At 25.6% G+C, this 22,267-nt stretch overlaps 1 protein-coding gene across 1 annotated transcript in view; it reads left to right on the top strand.

Moving 5' to 3' along the window:
* LOC129977552 (lachesin-like) overlaps positions 1–22,267 on the top strand; it is a 447,706-nt gene that overhangs the window by 209,241 nt on the left and 216,198 nt on the right. The window contains exon 2 of the mRNA XM_056090567.1: positions 14,462–14,565. Coding sequence (XP_055946542.1) covers positions 14,462–14,565 — 104 coding nt within the window. The remainder of the gene's footprint in view (positions 1–14,461; positions 14,566–22,267) is intronic.

Raw genomic sequence — 22,267 nt, 5'->3', positions numbered from 1 at the left:
TAATGTTTTTAGGATTCAAAAAATTGTGTAAGAGTTTTAAAATAAAACTTTTTAGTTAAAGAAGCTCAAGCAGTCACTTAAGAAATTTTAATTTTCTTCTAAGGATTTGAAAACACTAAAGACACATTATCTTTTATGCTGTGACAATTTTCATAAATCTACAGATGGAAATGCCTTTATTATATTTAAAGTTTATTCGTTAAAGATTTCAAAAAATGTTATTTTTTATTTCAGTTACAAAAATATTTTTCAAACGTTAAAAACCATATTAAGATGTAATTAAATTATCAATTAAAAAAAAATAAGAAATTTGAATTCTTGTTTTCATTTTTAATAAATTTTAAATTAATGCTATGGTGCTGGAAAGAATTTTCTCTTTGAATAGGAATATATCCATTATTTTTCAACTGAAAATTATTTGAATTGAGTTTTAGATTTCTTATCAAATGATGGTTGTTAAAATATTTCGTTTAGAGATAAATGTTTTAAAATGTACAAGTATTTAAATAGTTACATTTAAGGGTTTAAATTCCTATGAACTGGGTTAGTCTCTGAATCTTCTTTTCTTTTAATTTCAACAAAATGTTTAAGAATTTAATTTAAAGGAGTACACTATTTCGAAACTTTAATTTTATTTAAATATTTACCGAGTGAAAGCATATATATTTGTTGCACTTTTATTGTAATTTGTTTGAAAGTTAGTATTATCCATAGAGTAATTTTTTTAAATAAAACTTTAAAATTTCCATTTTGAAATTATGATATCTATATATCTAGTTCATAACTTTTATTAAGCTTAACTTATTACAAAAAAGATTTCCTTTAGAGAAAATCTACTACTTAAGAAAAAATACAAAAAGATCATTTCTACATAACATTCGATTTTCTTTAAAAAAATTGAAATTCAAAATCCATCTTAATTTTAAGTAACATTTTCAAAACTGATGAATCACACGTGATACTATTTGGAAGTATCAAATATGTTTTATTCAATGTATTTGAAATATTTCAAATAAATAAATAAAAATTATGTTACATTATAACAAAATCATTCTGAAATTTCCATAAATTATTCGTATTTAGTTCTTGAATTCGACTTAATTTTGTTACAAAATTTTCATTTGAAGTGAAATAGTCTCACATTAAATCGTCTGATATTTTCTATTTGTTAAGTAAAATGAACATGTATATATATAATTTGATAAAGAATTCTGCATAAATAAAATGCTTTATAGAGTGACCATCCATTAATAAAATGTATTTTTGATGGGTTCGAAGAATGAATTACTTCTAACTCGTAATCCACTAAACTTCTTTATAAAATAAATGATTTATATTATTTAAAATTTATTTTTCTGAGAGGATGAACAAGCATTTTCTTAGTAAATTTAATATTTAAGACAGCATAATTATATTAATGAAATAAAATTTTGTTTGCAAACTATTTTATTCAAGATTTGTGAATTATTTATAAGTTTCGCGCATTAGCTAATGTATTTCAAATGCTTTGTTTACAATTCTTTATAAATTCTAATGCATAAATGATTTTAACAGAACTTCAAACAGATTTCCATAATGTAATTAATTGTAACAAATAATGTTCTACTTCATTTAATAATATTTATCAAATGATTTGGATTAATTAATACATTAAATCCGTATTTTTAAGTACGGTGTAAATATTTAAGATAATCAAATCAGAGAAATTTCATAAAATGCTTTATTAAAAGTCAATGTTATTTTATTATGTTACATTATAGAATTTTCTTAAAATTCAAAATAACACCTGTTAGTTAAAAAAAAAAATATTAAAATCTTGTTTTCATACATTAATCATACAAGTTTCTCAAATCTATTCTCTTAAACTTGGAAAAGAAATGTAAAAATGATAATGGGGCGGAAAATTTTTTTAAAGTAATTCATTTTTTCATTGCTTTAATTTTTGAATTTGTTTGAAAGTGCCAAACATAAGCTGTATCTGAATATGTTTTTTACATCATATTATCCTGAATTGCAAATATATTCTATAAGATATTTCGAAAATATAGATTTTATCTGATCACAGTAAGCTAAGGAACAAAATTCCAGGTAATATTTCTTTTTTCATTCCTAATCATTATTTTTATAGCATACTTCTTAAGCATAAATTGTTTTCCATAATTATCGAATATTCACTGTTTAGAATTAATATAAGTTTCATTGTCTTCTAAGTTCCAAAATGTCACTCGTCAAAATCAACCTAAATTATTCCCCCGTAAATGTAATATCTTACAGAATCAACTAACTAAGCTCTCATAAAGAAAAACAGAAATTGAAACCACTAGATCCAGACAGTAGCTGCAGATTTCTGATTCTACAATATTCCTTTATGTACTTATATATGTCTTATAGATGTTTTCAATGTTATTTATCAATTTTTATCATATCACATTTTTTTTCTCTTCAAATAGTAATCTCTGTATAGTTTACTCAAAATTAACGGCCTCAAAAAATGTAAAGAGTCTGCATTTGTAAAAAACAACATTTCTTTGTAAATTCAATCCATTGTCAACATTTGTTTAATGAATTTTTTCCCTTCTTTTAATTATTACTTTGCTAAAATAATAATATAGTTGTGCAGGATGCAACTCCGATGAGGTTTTCTGTGGAGATTCTAAATGGTTTGTCGGGTTTTTTTTTTTTTTCTTTCTTTCTTTTTTTCCTTTCCATCTTGTGCTCATCCAATTGGTTAGTTAACTCAGCGTTATAGGCACTGAGGGCGCAGGACAGCATTATATTATGTTCAGAATATTTGCATTTAATTACTTTAATGCATGCAGCATCCAAAACATTTATTTAGTAAATTAATTTAAAGCAGATTATTCAGATTGGATTTTATCTTCTTTTCTTCTCAGTATTTCATATGAAAGTGCTTTTTCAACTCTGATATCTTTTCAATAGAAAACTGGATGCTTTACTCATTATAATAATCTAATTACAAAATATAATCTCACTTTTTTAAGGATTTTCTTATTCAATTGTCTATTTTTAAAGAAAACATTCCTTTACTTTTCGTAAATCCTCTGATAGGAAAAGAGCATATATCATCTTTATTTCTCTGAATCTGTTAACGATATAGTGCTTGACTTCGAGATCATAAAAAATATATTTGAAAAATGATACGTAGAATTTTTGAAACAGTGTTAGAGTTTTGAACATCCTATGTAGTTTTATATAATCAATAACAGCATAAATGAATTAAAGAGAACTACAAATACAGTTATACAATTTTATGTTTCTCATTTCTCAAATTAAATGAGGAAAATCTGCCTTTATCTTGAAAAATGAGAAAATGCTTACCAAAACTTAGAAGATGCTAAGGAAGTCTTTAAGAAAAAATTTAAAAATTCAATTTAATTCCTAAGAGTTATTTTTCAGTTTTTGGAAAATTTGCAAAAGGTTTATATATTTATTTTTAATTTAATTTATTTCACCCTATTTCTTTAGGAAATCTTATTGCCTAATTATTTTTCAAAGAAATGCACTGTAAGCATTTTTCACATGAATATCCTCATGAAAAAGAATTAACATTCATAGAAATGCAAAATATCTCTTCTAGCTTCTCAACTTAAGAATATATCATTCTATTTTAAATAAGTGTATAAAAATATTTATTGGAAATAGAACGTAGGTAAAATATTTAAAAATTTATAAAGTTTTAATAAATTATTATTGTTATTAAATTACAGTTTAAGAAAGTTTATATTAATAATAGGAGATAAATAAAAAAAGAGATTATGGAAGCTTTTTGTCCTCCATATTTATTGAACAATTACAAATTTCGTTAAGGAAACTCTCCCAATATTTTTTTTTCTTGATCTCGAAATTTTTCATTACCTATCGCTTCATTTCAGGAACTTAATTAGAAAACTCCCTTCAGAGCAACGAGAAATTATGATTCACAATCTAGGCTAACTAGTCACATTAAACTGGAATTAATGGCAGACGCTCCTCGGTGCTAAATGAAGCGAGTGCAGTAAGCTTGGAGACGACTTAATTTAGTACGTTTAGAACGATGAAACAGGTTATTTAGGGACCTGTATCAGCAGTTATTCTGGTTCGAAGAATTAAGGACTGTGACTAATTAAAGGTGTCTTCACCGTTTTTATGTTCCTCTGACATGATATGTAGATCTTCACTTTTTTTCTTAGTTCTTACTTGAAGTTTCATTTTCGAAGTATAAGAAAAAGAGAAATTATTAATGAATTTCATTTAATGATTATCGTAATGGTCGACACCTTAATTGACAATGATCTCTCAGTTAATTAATGTAGGTTTGTTCACCTCATAACTGGAGTTTAATCAAATGAAATTTTTCTTCGATGGAGGAGATAACGTTTCTTTCAATATTTTTTTTGGTCCAGTTTATTTCTCTGCGACAAAAAAATGCATTATCTAATTAAATTCTGGCGATATTAGTCGATACAAATACTAATAAAGATTATTGTATTTTTACAAAGGGAAATCTAATTGTATTTTCATTTTATAAATGATTATTTGATTTTTTAAAATCAATCTTAAAAATTTTCTAATAAAACATCCACGTATTTATCATCCGAAAAATACTTCGGAATTAATTGCAAATATGTATTTTTAAAATTTTATCTGAAGTTATTTGTAGGAAGTAAACTTAAAATAAAACAGATAAAAAATAAGTAGGAACCAATTATAGATTAATATAATATATTAGCACTGGATACGTAAACTCTACTAGATCATGCAAGGTAAATTGGTTCCAAACATAGAAGTTATATTACTCCTTATTACCGCGTGATTTCTTGTAATATAAATGGATCAAAAAATAAAAAAATCGTAATTAATTATTGCATGCATACGAGATTACTGAAGTTATATCTATAAAAAAAAAATATTGCTCACTTGTAAAACTTTAACCTTTATTTGCATATTTGTTTTCTTTTTTTGAGAAATAAATTAGGGTGACATAATTCATGATCTAGATTAAAGGAAAAATGTTTAAAATAATCCTAATATAAGTATATAATATAGCATAATTAAAAAAAAACAGCATGATGGAAGCATCCATCATTATGAAAATTTACATATTAAGCTCAGTATAAAATCTTAAAGTCTCTCATTTCTAAATTTCCCCACACTTTATTGCTTTTATTATCAAAAAAAATCTCATTAGTTATAAAAAGTATTAACGTTTCTTCCAACCATAGCAAACAACGGAATGACAACAAAAATTATATAATTATTCTGATTTTTTTTTTTACAAATACGTTTCTTATCACGCAATAATCGTGTAAAACGTTATCAGCAACAGCCAATTTGCAGTACACCTATTTTAATAACAATAAAAATTATATGTTTGTTTGTTTGTTTCTTATGGCACTTGCCACTGACAAGCCCGCTGTTACGAAGACAGCGATTTAAGCCTGAGGGGGACGTCTCTTATTTTTTATAGCAGCGCCAACTAGGGCCAAGAGTACGACTTTGCCACTCACGCATCATTCATTCGCTTGCACAACCCCTTTTTACAGGAGGGCACATTCACACATCTCACAGATAGAACAACTGAAGAACAACCATGCCCAAACCGGGACTCGAACCCAGGACGCCCAGATCACGGGGAAGACGCGCTACCCCTATGCCAGGACGCCGGCATAAAAATTATATGGGTTGTGAATTGAATTTACACATATAAATTTTAAAATTCAATCGAAAATTTCTCACACTATTGCAAAACTAATATTCTTGTAAAGAAAATAAATGAAAACCAACAAAAATAACGAAATTGCTATGGCTGGGACTAAATTTAGACTAAAATTCTTTAACAATTTGAAGTTTCTTAAAATAGTCATAAAATTAATTCAAAGGTTGGAAAATTTGTAATAAATATGCGAAAGAATATCAATAACTTGCATAGCTATAAATTTAATCCTCTTGGTGCCTTTTTACCGAAATTTATCTTTTATTCTTTTCATTTTATCACTCTCCATAGGAAAATACAGTTACTGATATAGTGTAAAAATCAAATTATGTGATTAAGAAACCACCATCCATAGCAGAATCTCCTGAGGCATTTTTAAGGGAAGATAAAATTAATCCTCTAAAAAAATAAAGCAGTTTCACATTTTAAGTTTCTTTTTAAAAGCTAAAATGCAGTTTCAGTCATAAATTTTTTGAATACCTGACACCTCCATTAGAAGCACTTTAGAAAAGAAAGGTATCTTGGATGAATTTTGACAGATTCGAAAAATTTTGTTAGATGAAAACTGGTTTAAGTGTCTATTTATTGTTCCAATAAGCTAGTAAAATAGCCTAGAGAATTTTAAAAATTGTACTTAATGTCATGTTTTTTTACTGAAAATTACACCATCTTTTTCACACTCACTTTTGAATTTCAAAATTTTAATTTTAAGTCCCGTTTCCTAATAATTCTATAGATATTTCTGCAAGATTTTATATTATTTTATCTCAATTTAGAAACATTAGCTGCAAAATAAATCGATCCAAACAAATTCATCCTTAAGAGACAAATAAATAATTTGGAATATAACAATTTGAATTCTCATAATTTTATTTGAATCTATCAAATAAAAAAAGGCATCTTTGTTACATTAAGCACTTTTTAACGTGTTACACCTTTGTTTGTTACATCAATCACCTTTTGACATTTTACACCTTTGTTTTCTTACATTAAGCACATTTTAATACATTACACCTTTCCTTGTTACATTATGCAATACAATTTAATATGTCATGATCAGAAACCATTTAAAATAATTTAATAACTTCGTGATTACTTACTTTAGCAACAATACTTTATTATCTTAATTATTTAATTAGTGATATCATTTATAAATATATTATTTAATCATCAAATATCGATATATTATTTCTAACATTTAATCAGATAAGAGTTTTTAAATATAATTATTGTTAATTAATAATTTCACTTCTGCTTATCAAAAAAATGGAAAGTTCTGCGAATAAAAGTGACATTTGAGAATACCTTTCGTAAGAAAAATAGAGCCCTGGCCACTAGTTTTTTTTTAATATAAAAGGTATATATTATGGCAATATGAACTAGAGTAAATAAAGTTGAAAGTGTCTTTGGTTTTCATGAAAAGTGTAATATTGAGACTTTGAAAGTGTTTTTATTCTTTGTTTAAAAAAAAACACTTTGTATTTTAATATATACATATTTTCTTCAGATTTCACTTTTAGAGGAAAAACATATTCGTAAAGCCCAAGAAAAATAAATTTTAAAAACTAAAAAAAATTCAAACTTTTTTTTAATTGAGAGTTTAATGAATTTATTAACTACATTCTCTACAAAATTTAAACCGCATTAGTTGTAGGTAGTTCTAATTTGAAAATTTTCAACCTTTAATCTTCCTGAAGTTTATAAAATGCATTTATACCATTTTATTAGAAGTAGAATTTTGGAATTTATTCCTAACAAATTACAAATATACAAATACTTTTATTTTTACTACCATTAGTTTTAACATAAATAATAAAGATATCAAAAATTATATATAAAAATTTATAAGCCAGATAATTTATTTTTAAGCCATCCACCTTAATTCAATGCTTATATTATTGCTAAGTATTCAAAAAAAATCATTTTAACTAAATTGTGACATTTTATTTTGTTAAAATACAAAAAAAAAGATATTTTTTAATTAATACTATTGAAAACATGTGCTTTGTTTTTAATTATCTTCTTTAGAAACAAATAAATTCCCAAGAGATACTCTAAAGCTCCTTGAAACATAGAACATTAAAGAGTAACTCTTAGCTTAAAACAGGCATAAAAAACGACATTTACCACTGTTTAACTTAACTTCCCGAAAGTTTAAAATTACTTTATCTGCTCTAACGATGGGGAGTTTTTGAGTAAAAGATAAGACGTTTCATTCTTAATAGTGTCTGGACAAAAAAAAAGTGAAATAATACTTTTCTGCGGGGTGTTTAAAACAAGTTTGACGAGATTTGACTTTAAAGAAAATTCAGGGAGAGAAAAAAAAACATGCAAGACATGACCTGTTTATCATTAATGTAATTCTGAATATTACAGAAAGTTAATTAGCGAAGAAAGGTATATTACGCACATTTATTTTTAATTTTTATAAACTTTGTGCTTTTTATTAATATTCATGTTTTACGAAATATTATTATGTTGATGCATTATTTCACTAAAAAGATGAGGTAAAATTTGTTAATGCATTTTATAAAAGAATTTCTTAATTTACCCTCAGGTGGAATATTTTGTTAATAGAAAGAACATTTTCTGAATGGGCATAAGTTAAAATTCTTCTATAATATAAGTTTAAATTATTTAGCAAGATTTAAAATTTATTTTTTAGAATCATTAACTACATTATTGAATTTCGGAATTTAATATTCTTGTTGATGTGTGAAAATACTTTTAGATAAAATATTGCTTAATTTTTTGTCGTTATTGTGTAAAAATAATTTTTTCTAGAAATTTAGTTTCTTGGCTTAAATGTGAAACTCATAATATGACATTTATTAACAAATAGGTGTTTCTGAACATGCACAGACTTGCTAAGTTTATTCTTTTGTGGGGAGAAGGGGTGGGGCAGGGGTAACAAGTTTCAGAGATTTATAAAAAAAAAAACCCTACAAATATGGCAATGAAAACATTTTGTGAATTCCTTTTGTAGAATAAAATTTTGTTTTGTCCACAAAACTGAAAAAATAACATTTCCTCTACTGAAAAAAGTATATAAATGATGTTTTTTATATTTCTGTTCAATTGTTTTGTTTTAAAAACCATAGCTCTAAGTAATTGGTGCATGAGTTATAAATGTTTTATTTTGCTGTATGTCTAATATATTCTAATGTCTAATATAAAATAGAATCTAAATATATTCTATTTTAGGAAAAAAAAACGAACAAATGTTTTTAATATTATTTTAAAAGTTCTTACAAAATATTTGTTCATTATGTAAAGATACTTTGCATTAAATACTAAAAATATGCCATTATTCCATCATAATAATAAATGCAAATTATAAATCTCTCAATGCTTTCCTATGATAATTTATATTAATCATAAAGGCATTTTAAAGGATTCAACTGGAACTCAAGGTTCCAGTTGAATCTTTTTTACTATGAAAAAGAAATTAACGTATAGTTGGATGCTAAAATTATTTGTTGTGCTCTCCATTTTTCCAAGGAAGTGCAATGTTCATAAAGTTATTTATTGTAACTATAATAATGCTAGTGAAAAAAATTCACATTTCTTTTACCTAAGGTCTAAGTAAAAACTTGAAAGAGATATTATAAAATAATATCATGAATATATAACTGTGTCTTAAATCAAACTTTTGGTCTTAGAAAATTTATATTATATTAACCCTTTGCTATGTTATGTAAAATATCAAATAAAAAATACAGTTTGTAGTTAGAATTTAACAAAAAAAATCCGTAATACAAAATTTGACCCTTCCCAACATATCGACTGTATAGCTTTCCATTTAATAATTGGATTTATGTTTTATAGAAGCTGATTTCAAATAACTGCATAGTTGACATAATTTATATCATATAAATATATGCTCATTTCTATCATTCATTTTATTAAGTCATTGGAGTAGCTGGAGACAAAACAAATAATAAATTGATCTGCGAAAAAAAAATATTTTCGTTTAAATGAAAAAGCATTAAAAAGAGTGAAGACAAATAAATAAAGAATTAAAATGTTTGCTTATTTTTAAACCAGCATTGATTATTAAATTATATGTTTCATGCTTGATATATCTCGTTAAAAATTATTAATTCAAAGCATTACTTGATAATAGTCCTGCATGGAATTGTAAATAATTTGTCGTAATTGTTACTGGATACGAATGAAAATATTTTTGAATACTGCTGAATACGATCAACATTTATGAATACTTAAGCCTATCTTCATTAAATTGCACCTTCAAACATTTTTGAAATTATATTTTATTATTAAATGTTTGGAAAATACCTTTATATTTATAGAGAACGACGGAGTAAATATATTGTCATTCATGTATTTAAAATTCTCATTTCAGGTTCAATTTAACAATCCTTATTCAATAAAAATTATTAAAATGCAAATACGAAAATCAAATTCATGGTAAAATTATATAGGGAATTTTTCTATAATGAAGACAGACAATTTGTAGGGTCTGAACATAAAATGTATAAATATGCATCTTTTGACTATGGAAAATGAATGAATGAATTTGTTAAATTTAAAACAGAATAAGATGACAAAGAATAAGTAAATATCCCTTATTCATTTCATTTTGACTCTAGGTATTTCAAACAAAAGATTACAATACTTTAAGAGATAAACATTTCTTCATTATACATGTTACAAATTAAAATTCTGTATTTAATCATCATTTTCTATTTCTTTTGAACTTCATCAATGACATGTATTAATATTAAATATATTAAATTATTTTGGATTAATAAAAATCGTATTCAGATTTTGATAGGAAATGAAATAACGGTACAATGTAGAGTTCATTCATGAATAAACTGTCTCAACATTTATTTTAAATTAATGGATATTTCTACAAATTATATGAATAATAAATTCATGAAACGAAACATTTCACAGAACGATTCACAATTTTCTTAGAAATTTTAGTACATGATAATATACGTTTCTCCGAATAAATAAGATTCAAAAAATAATTCAAACGACTGTCTCAGTTTAATTGAAACTTCATTTATAATTAAAGACGCCTTGCAACTAAATCCCTTGAAATAAATTTCATTTCTGAAAGAGCTAAAGCGTATGAGTAAACTTGCAAACTTTATCTCTTAATCAAAAGTGTGACATTAAATCTAACAGAAACAGCAAACTAAATCAGGAAAAGAGAATTTTCTGACTTTAAAACAAACTACAAATAAAAAAAAAAGAATCATCCTTACTGAAGCGTTGGAGAGACTGCAAATCGTAGCTAAAGTTTCTGATTTATCTTTTCTGATATTTTAGTTAATTACTTTTTGATCCACAGCCAGATGTGGAATTCTCAAGAGATATATAAGCTCCGATTCTAAGTGGAATTTGAAAAACAACATTTTAGTGTTTTTTGCTTCTTTCAAACATCACTTAGTGCGTTAAAATGATGGCTCGAAGCGCAAAGCTGCACATTTATTTTTTTATTCATCCTTTAGCTATCTTAAATCTGATTCGAAATAAACAAAAAAAAAAAAGTTGAACTTAAAACGTTGTGCGTTTCTTTTCTAAAGTGAAATGTTCTCTTTCCCTCACAATAAATTTCAGTTTTCTTTAATTAGGTAAAATTTATTCATTTTAATTCCTAGATTAGGAAATTTAAAGAAATTTTTCGTATAAAGATTGTGATTAAAATGATGAAATGAGTTATTCCTTAGGAAAAAGTATTCATTTTTTTATATTCAAGTAATAAATTCCACATTTATTACATACCTGTAATTAAATCTGTATTGATATCCGTGTAGTTTCTAATGTCTATTTTAATTTTAACATATGTAGTCATTGAACTGGTTGCAACGATGCTTCAATTTCTGATTAAAATAATGAAACGAGTTGTTCCTTCAGAAAAAGTATTCCTTTTATATATTTCAAGATAAGTTCCACATTTATTACATACCTGTAATTAAATCTACTGATGTATGTGTAGTTGTTAATGTCTATTTTAATTCTAACATTTGTAGTATCTGAAGTCGATGAGCAACGCTACAATTATTAGATTAACATAATAATTTGAATCATCTAATAAGAGGCATAGTTAAGCAACTTGTTACACAATGCTGAATACATTTAATTAAATCGTTTGGTAGATTAAATTACTTAGTAATAGGTTACTCTCTTAATTTCAGAGTATTAAATTGATCACAGATTTGAGACTTAATTCTTTTTGATATCGAATTTTGAACAATATAAAATCTTAGTCATGATAAAATTTCAGATTAGTTAGTATTAATTTATAGAAATATTTCAACATTTATAATCTCATATTCTGAAGACAATATTTTGTAAAAACAAATAATTAAAAGAATTTTCATTTTACAATTTTAAATAAAGTATATTCTTTAATAACTTGCTTAAGAAATCTTGCTTAATAGATAAATTATGAATAATTGAAATGCATCTTAATTTACATAAATTAATGAAAGAATTTTGTAGTTTGAAAATTATATTTATTTTCTTATCCTGCCTCACAGAAAATGAATGATCAAAGTTTAGGATTTATTTTCATATCGTTAAAATTTTATATCGTTTTTTGTAATGAATTACATGTGCAAAGATTTATAGAATGAATACATCATTTGTCATGTTGAAACTATTTTTTTTAATAGATTAGAATGAATGCACTATAGGAATTTAATAAAAATTTCCAACAAAATAAATCTTAAGTGAAGGTCAATTCGAAAATTTTCTTCATAGAGGATTTTTTTTTGTTTGCACTATATATAAGTTCAAATGCACTTTTCACTTTTTTGTTTTATTTTTTAAAGTATTTTGTGGAAAAAGTTATTCACTTTTATCCAGAAATTCTAGAATACCGAATAAGATATAATAAGAAATTCAGAATTCGATATCCACTAGAAAATAAAGGGTGAAATGGATAAACACTTTGTTTACGTGAAGAATTCAGATCAAGACGAATTTTTAAATCAATTTAAGGCGCCCCGTGTGAGAATCGTCGGAATGCAAGAAATTTCATAGTCGAAGGACTCCCTTTCGCAAAGAGGACATCCTGACATTCACAACTGCTTGCCATTCAAAACATGCTTTTATGAAACGAAAACTTTTGTGCCAGAGACGTATAAACATATTTTGAGGGATAACTCGAAAATTTCTCCGGAAAGCGGTGTGCCTAGAATTACAAAGAGCTTCTTCTTTTCTAACACTGGATTTCCGCATTTAAAACTCAGCGTTTAGTTTGGAAACAAAGTTTTAACGCAGATTATTCCATCTCAACTTTCAATAACAGAAATATCATTTTTTGAGCTATATTATAGTTCAACTTTAAATAAACAAAACTTATTCAGCTCTTCTCGGTTTTCATTACAGAAATTGAAATAATATTTTACGCATTTTTTCCTTAACATTGATTGTTATGAAAATGAGTCATTATATGTTCTCAGTAGTATTTTGCACTCACTTATGGATGAAGCAATTTAATCAATATTAGATAGTTTTATATATTCAGAAATTGAATGCGCATAGAAAGGCGTTTCTTCCTTAGAAATGAACACTTTCTATCTACAGCTATATTTTTAATTTGATTATTGACTTACCTTATCATTAGCATTATTTTTTCACAAATATTGGACAATAATTCTGAAATTTCTATAAAAAAATGTTCCTTACTTTTCTGTGAATTGTAATTATCTTTCAGAAAAGATAATTAACTCATAAATGAGGAAACATGATCAATTTTAGGGTTTTATTTTTTTTTCTGTAGCAGACATTATAAACTAATGAAATGTAGAAATTTCGAAGAAAAGAAAAGAAAATGGATGAAACTCTGAACTGAACGATTATAAATTTGTCTTTTTCTGCAATTCTTGATGAGATTTTATTTAGATTTTTTTAATGATTATTTACTCAGTAACAAATCAAAGTAAATAATTAGTAAATAAACGGGAGATACAGAAAGTATTCATTTGTAAATATTTTTTTTTATTTGTTTGTTTATATGCTTCTATTCAATTGTTCCCACTGTTTACTTTAGATATTGATAGTGCTCATTGTTTGCTCTGAAAATGCACACACTATTTATTCAAAGTTTATTAACTCTTTATTATTTTTATAATGGTATTAAATCTCAATAGTTATTGAATAGAGCGTTCGTTATTAGCAAAGTATAGTCTTCGAACAAATTTAATTAATCTATATCTTATAATATTTGATCCACATCACTGTGCATATTTTTTTCTTAAAACCCAATTATAGAGTTGATAAGTAAGTAATATTGGAAAGTAAATCTGAAATGATCATCTAATAAAAAAGAATATGGCTAAAAATTATTAATGCTGGTTGAGTAATTAAAACAACGAAATCTTTCTGTAATGTCCTTTGTAATGATATTCTGTTTAAAAAAAGTTTGTAGTTTTATAAGGTATTTTTACTCCAACTTTTATGCATATCGCTTGTTTGAAAAAAAAAAAAAAAACTATCAAATTTTCCTTTTAATGTCCCTGACAGCACAGCGCAAATAACTTTTTGATATTTTTTGATATTTCATCTACTTGCATATTATGGAGCTATATGTATATTACTACTTATTATAGAACTTTAAAATATCATCCGTATTTATGTGCATGTAAAAATAATCCAAATCACCAGTAATTAATTTTTAGAATAAAACATTTGATAACTTTGCATACTTGCTTTCTTGCAATAATTCTTTATAGTATTAATTTCCTTATTTTCTTTTATTTACAGAGGATCTAGAACCTGAATTTACAGAAACTATACCTAATGTCACAGTCGCGACAGGACAAGAAGCAATTCTTAGTTGTGCTGTGGATAATCTTGGAACGTATAGGGTATGTAATATTAAATATAATATTTTCGCATACTTCCTAATAATTGATGTTGTCAGTATTAAATAAATCTTGATATATTACATTACAGTCGTGTTAATGAAATTAATTATGTTTATTTTAAACTATTTTTCGGTCACTAATTTATTTAATAAAAATTCTTGATTGGCCTTAAGATAATCTGATTTATTTTTTGTCTTGCTTTAAAGTCAAAAAATTATTAAACATTATTTTATAAACATTAAACTATTTTATACGATTTAAATTGAAATCTGCAATAAAAAGAAGGTCAAAAGAAGAATAAGAAGTAAATTTCTATTAAAAAGTAAATCTATACAATGCTTGAAATTTTAAATTTCTTTTTCTTTCTACTGTTTTTTTAATTATTTTTTTTTCTGTAGAAAAATTTATGCATTATTTGAATATGTTTTAGGGAATTCCTAAATTTTTCGATGTCTGGCTTTTCAAATTATTTATATATACATAAATATTAGAGTTTTGGATGTGAAATAAAAGAAAATTTACTGAAGAGTCAAGTTTCAAGTTTTGAGATATGAGAAGATAAACGAAATTTTTATACGAATTGTACAAGTAAGGCTGAAACTTTTAGTCAACTATTGGTTATTTGAAGAAACCTTCTAATAGTAAGAAATAGAGTTAAAAATCCATCCGGAAAGCACTATAATGAGCACAATACATTGTCTCAGTTTCATCATTTGTTTTAAACGGAAGTTTTAAATTATATTTTTGTGCAGAATAATTTATTGCGGGATATAAAATTTAAAAGTCTCTGGCGTCGGAAAAACGATTATTATGTGCTTTAGAGAAGTAAAATATTATGTATCTTATATAATATTCATTAGTTTACTAGAAATTAATTATGGTAAAATAATTTTGCATTCAGTTGGTTTCAAATTCTAAACACGATTCCATCAAATAACTATAGTGTAGGTAATTCAAGTGCATGCTGAATCTATTTAAAGGGGAGTGTGTTAGAAGATATTCTTCTGAGACGGTGAGAAAGTTTTGCATGAGTGTGGTTTCGAGGTGTTGTCATTCTAGTCAATTAACTGTGGTTGAAAAATAAGTACAGGGCCGAAAGCTAAAATAGCCTTCTTGATGCTTCAGATGGGGCGTAAATATAACAAAATTAATCATGTTAGTATTTTTAAAGTGAAAAAATTTAAATAAAGTTTCATTGACATTGGAATTAAATCCATACATATTTATGTGAGATCATTTTGCATTCTCGTTTTTTTTATGGATTTTTATGCGAAAACGTTTATATATTCTTCTAAATAGAAATCTGTTATCCAATTAAATAGCCCAAAAAAATTAAACGAAATACGAAATTTGAAAGAATGTAATTCTTTAGAATAAGATTCTATTTTTAAATTCAAATTTAGAAGTATTTTCTTTAAACAAAATCATTCATGAGAGAATTCTGAAATAACAACTTGCTGTTACCACCTCTTTGTTTAATATAATGGGAAATCAATGATGCCTCAAATAAAATGGCAGGAAGAAGGAAATGGAAATTAGGGTAGGAGGTGTGTTCCATCTTTGGGGTGAAGGTAAACAGATCTCATAACATTACTATATGCGCAAAGGATATTAGGATTCTGCCACAGCTGCTTTTTATACATGTACTCCTGTTAATCCCAGCTGTAAGTGGATGCTGTAATTATAAAAAAAAATATATATATGATGTAATAAATGAATGCAATGCATTGGCGGAAATAAAAATATGAATTATTAAACAAAAAACTATATGAAAGATTCTAAGACAATTTAAGATGTTAACTGCAATTGAACCTTTATTACAAATAGTCAAAATGCCTGTTTATTAAAACTATATTACCTTTATATTGTGCGTTTTATTTAATAAATTTCTGAACTTGAATATTATCTTAAAGATTAAAATATAAATTGCATAAATGATCGCACTAAATAACTTTTTTTAAATTCAGAAAACTAAAGCATTTCAATACAAAATTAGTATTGAAATGCTTTGCACGTACATTATAAACCATCTGAGGTTTTGAACATTCTAAACTTCGAACTTCAACTTATTTTTCGATACAATTGCTTGGAATGATTCATCTCAATAAATAAAATTCATTCTTGTTGTAATTTGAAGGATGGCAAACTTGTACATTTCCATGATTCCATTTCGGAAAAATTATACATCTATTTAAAAATATTCAATTTATTTTAAGACATTTAAATGCCACGAAAAAATTTAATTAACTTCTAAGAAATGTGGTCCCACTCACTTATTCTGTTGTTTATTTTTTAAGTGTTGAACGTCAGTTACCTATATCTATATTTGTAATAAATCTCAATGTGTGTGTATGTGTGTATATGTGTGTGTGTGTGTGTTGGCGCTCTACACACCAGACCGTTTGACCTACAGCTACCAAATTTGGCACATATATACCTTGGAAGTTGGGAATGTTTACCCGGGGTCCCTTTTTTTAATTTTTAATTATAATTTTAGTTATTAATAAAAATCTAGCTTTCTCGCCAAAAAATCTTTTCATTTCCCCCCCTGCCAAATGAGTAAGGCTTCAGTTTTTTTCCCCAACACTAATGAGGCCAGGCTAAACATTTTTCGACCGATTATTTCAAACGATTTTGTTTATTTTCTTAATGTTTAATGCATTTCAAATTAAACATTGTTAATTAATCGATCATTCAGATTCATTCTGTAATACTTTTGATTTAAAATCTCTTAGAATTCAGAAAATTAAAAATTTCTAATCTGCATAGCGTTACCCCAACTGGCGTAGAAACATTCACGCATTTGCGTTACCATAACTGTCGTTGAAAATTCACGCATGCTCATTATGTTCTGATTTTTGACAACTATTTTCAACGGATGTGGATTTGATTTAAATTACTTTTGGGTTAATTGTATGCTTTTGTAATTAAATTGTATTCATGTTAGTTATATATTTTTTGTATTATCCTTATAGTTTTAAGCACATCGTTTTTTAAATTGTTTTTAACCTGTTTTCGACCGATTATTTTAAACGATTTTGTTTTTCTTAGTGTTTGATGCATTTAGAATTAAACATTGTTAATTAATTGAAATGCTCATGATGAATCTGAGAAAATTTTGTTGGAAAATTCTTAAGGAATTACATAAATTTAGAAAGATATTCTTTAGTGCCCATAAAGTTTAAACGCTCAGTGACTCTGTGTTCAGTAATCATATTATAAAAAAATGATTTGCTTCAGTAAAAAATATTATATTAATTGTTTCTATAAAATTGTATAAATTGTTTCTATTTCTTAATTTTTCGCTTTTTATATGTTCATTTGTATTTGGCACTAAATAAGGCATCCAAAAATTGATAATATTTTTTTTTGAAGAATCAAAACAATTAAAATTAAATAATTTTTTCAATATATTTATGACAATGAGAAAATTATATTTTCCATTTTACCGTTTTATATTATCTCATATGACGTCATTTTTACATGAAATATGAATACGCCTCATTTGCCAGAACTAATTTGCACCTTGTCTGCAAAATTCTTCTTTCTCTTAGCATTATTTGACAAAATAATTTTAAGTTGCAAGCTTGAAAACGAAAATTTTATTAAATTTATAAATGTAAACTAGCCATATTCTTTCCATCAATCTTATCCAAAATAATAAGTTGAAATGATAAAAAATATATATATTCCTTGGGTCAATTCAAATATTTGCTTTCTAAAAGAGTTATAGTTTAAAAAAGGTGTAAATAGTTATGATTCAATGGCTAACTATGGATCTAACATTTTCTTTTATAGTTTATCTTGTATCTGTGTATATCTTGTATTTCTCCATCCCTATGTCTTATGTTTGATTACTCTGATATAATGGAAAAAAATATATTTGTGCCATAAGCCTTTTATAAATTTTGATCTTTATGTTATAGTAGTGTGAACAGATTATGAATCGAGGTGAATGATACGTACAGCTGACTGATGCATTTATATCATATATTTCCTAATCTTATTAGCAGGAGAAAATGTCACAGTGCAAGTAAACTTTTAATCCATCAAACAAAAACATTCATCTAGCCTTCAGAACAGTAATTCCTGTTAGAATGGCTTCAGCATCTTATCATCAGTATCGAATGCAATTTTTTATCGATAATAATATTTAACATTTTCTTATCAATACTTAAAAACTCAATTAAAAGAAAGCGGTTTAAGGGGCTTATATGGTTTGTATCTTCAAAAATAATGTTTTCAATTTTAATTTTATAAAATAGGGGACACTGTACTCATTACAGAAATGTATTACGGTTACATATTTGAAATGTTAAAATGAGGTTTTAGATACAACTAACTCTCATAATTATAGTTAACATTTCTGATTCATTATTTTCATTCATATAGTTTATTAATTTTAGCTACATTTGAGAAAAGCAATTTTTATCGATTTTTGCTCAATAGTTAGTTTTAAAAAAATTTTTACAATGAAAAACACGTTCCTTTTAGATTTTCAAATTGTTTAATATTCAATATTTGTTAGAATGTTTATCAAAAAATATAAAAAAGTAAAATGAGTTATACTGAAATTAGCATATCTAAAAGAATATTTCATGTTAATTTTGGGTTAAATTTATTCAAAATTATTTTTTAGCGTTTTATGATATTGAATTTATAGATTATTGCTTCACATTTCCAATTGGTTAATAAAAAAAGCAAATATTTTATGAAAAAAAAACTGTTTTATAATTAAAATAGTTTGCTTTTTCTAAGTATCCTGATCTTCAAATCTGATTCAATATTTATTTTATAAAAAAAATCATTTTTCTAGAACTCGAATTTCGTCGATTTTCTCTGTCGAAAAAGTCCGAGTTCTCTTAAATATGTGCTAATATTTACTTTAGTTCAATGTATCGAGAAGTTATTATGGTTTTCTTTGTACAGGAAGTTTGTCGTAAAAAAATCTAATATCCCCTGCGTCAAATATTCGTCGTTTTTTTTTTCAGGATAAAAGGAAGAAGTATTATTACTTGATTAATTAATAGAATTTTTTTTAAAGTTTCAATTCCTTTATTTGAGTAATATAAAAGATATCACAAATTTAATCAAATGCATTTTCTGTTTTATTCTCTTTTTTTTATCTTTCTTTACTTTCTCGAATATGAGAAATACAAGGATAAAGTATTATAAACTTTAAAAAAAATTCGAATTCGAGATTATGATGAATCTTTTCACTCCAAATGTCACTTAATCTGAAAAACACTTTTAAAAAATAATTTTGTTTTCTATTTGCGACCACGATGACTCCAAAACGCTTAGACTATGCAGACAACATTTAGTGTCTGCCTATGGATAGTGCATTCTACTTTACATATTTAGATTTCTATCAAAGTTTGAATGAAACCTAGCGAGAGGATCTCTGTCTGGTCATCTGTCCAATTACAAAAGAACTCAATAACTTTAAAGTGTAAAATGCCAAATATATAAAATTTAGACCGCAGGTTTAGCTTATAAAATGTTAAACACTTTCAAATCTCCCACGTAATCCGTCAAGGAGCTGACTGTCTGACTGGCTGTACTGTCGCATGCAAGTGAGCTGAATTATTCGCAAACGTAAATTACTTAAGTAAATGAAATTAGGTTTACAGTTTTAACTTCTAGAATGCAGATTCTTATAAAATTTTGAGCTAAATGTCTCAAAGGGTTCACAGTCTACTGGACATAACAATTTAAATATAGAAAATTTCTTTTGTGGTTTTTTCAAATATAATTACAGGTTTATATCAAATTTTCTGTTTAGGAAATAGGCATTCCAATGTACATTTGATTTCTATCACTTGTGAGTTAACCACGTATTAGCAATTAATGTCCAGAAGCCAAAGTGCCAAAATTGCAATTGCAAATAATTGCTACTGATTCAGTAGAAATGTCAAATTCATGCCAAAAAATTGGTATTTTATAATTATCTACACTTTATTTGTTGTTTAACATGTTTCTTAATATTCTTATTTTTACTATATCACAAAACATATAGTTCTCTTGTGTTGGACTCAGAAAATAAAAATCTGAGTAAGTGCGTTATTCATTCACAACCTTGCGCAAGATCCTTAATTTCATGCGGGTCTCAAGAGGATAATAGTTTTATTAGAGAATTTGCAGGAAAATTTTAATTTTATTATAGTTATAATTTGTACTCTTTGGTTTAAATAGGATTTAAAATTTTAAAAAAATGTAAACAGGGATATAAATATATGACGCATATATTTGCTTTATATCTTATCGGTAAATTCATATCTATACAAGAAATTATTAAAATATTAGGAAATATAGAAGAGGTTTTAAAACTTTGAGTAAAAAATTATTTCTTCCTAAAAGTTATTCCCTGAAGTACAAAGAAATTCAAATCGTAAAATGCAAAAATACTTTCCAAGATACTTATAAAACTGATTTAGCATACATATTTCTAGAAGAGTTTCCAAAATTAACTAATAAAGTTTATTTAACTGATCCAATCTTTTTAATTATCATTCCAAAATTAACTAATAAAATAGTTACGATTGTTTGATTGCAAACAGGGAATGAAAACTATTTTAGGTTGTGATTTAATATATAGTTAACTTAAATTAAGTTTCCTAATGGCCTCGAATATATGCCGAAGTAATTTATTTCCGTGAAAACGCATTTCACTTGATTAGGAATTTGTTAATGTCTCCACAGGGTATTTATTGTCAAACTTATTTTAAATGTCCTGGGCGAAAGTGTGAACTCCTAGATATTTAGAAAATAAAGCTATTTTTGTAATCATTCATAAACTGGTGCTGAGCGTTATATTGCAATTTAGATTAGTTGTCAGCAAAAAGGTTCTTAATTAATTTTCTGCCATCTTTCCACCTTATATTTTCTATTGCAAATAATATTTTGAGAAAATTGCATTAAATCAAATTGCTTCAACGGGTATTGTTTCAGTGATTCTTTAATTCGATTATAATTATAAATGTGATGAACTATTTGTGCATTTCCTCGAAAAATGCATTGTTTGAACACAATTTTAGTCTTTCAATCATTGCTATTAGTTTTAACTTAGAATAATCTGATGTATCGACAAATAGAGATTATTAATTATGGGGAGCATAATATGGTATATTTTACTCCTCATCGTTTGATTCAAAAAGTCAGTTTTCAATGCATAACCTTACATTAAATTAAAATTAAATAAGTAGTACTCATATTTAAGAAGGTGTATAGCAAAATTTAAATTTCATGTATGCTGAATTTCTCTTAGTTCATAATAAAGCATTAGTCGAGGTTTATTTTTTTGGAAAATGTAGTCGGAAAATTTTTGAAACAGTTTGATATTTTTCTATAAATGAAGTATATTTTTTCCTCTAAAAATATGATTTTTACAGTAAATATGTATGATTTTATATATTGTTTTAAGAATTGATGAAGAAAACAAGTTTAACAACAATCATTGAAAGTATCATCTTTTCAAAGTATATTTTCATTCTTTTTAATTACATATAGTGGTAGTTACTGTGATTGATTTCATTTACATAGCAAAAAAAAGAATATTTTTAAAGGCTCCATTATAAATTTTTCGAGATTGTACATTGTTTTGAACAAATACTGCAATGCATTAAGATTATTCACTTTTTTTTTCCTGTGTTATATTTTTAAAGGCTTCATTATAAATTTTTCGAGATTGTACATTGTTTTG

Source organism: Argiope bruennichi, chromosome 1, assembly GCF_947563725.1.
Source record: "Argiope bruennichi chromosome 1, qqArgBrue1.1, whole genome shotgun sequence".
Classification (NCBI taxonomy): domain Eukaryota; kingdom Metazoa; phylum Arthropoda; class Arachnida; order Araneae; family Araneidae; genus Argiope; species Argiope bruennichi.
Note: the sequence above shows the minus strand (reverse complement) of the source record. Positions and strands in the feature narration are given on the sequence as shown.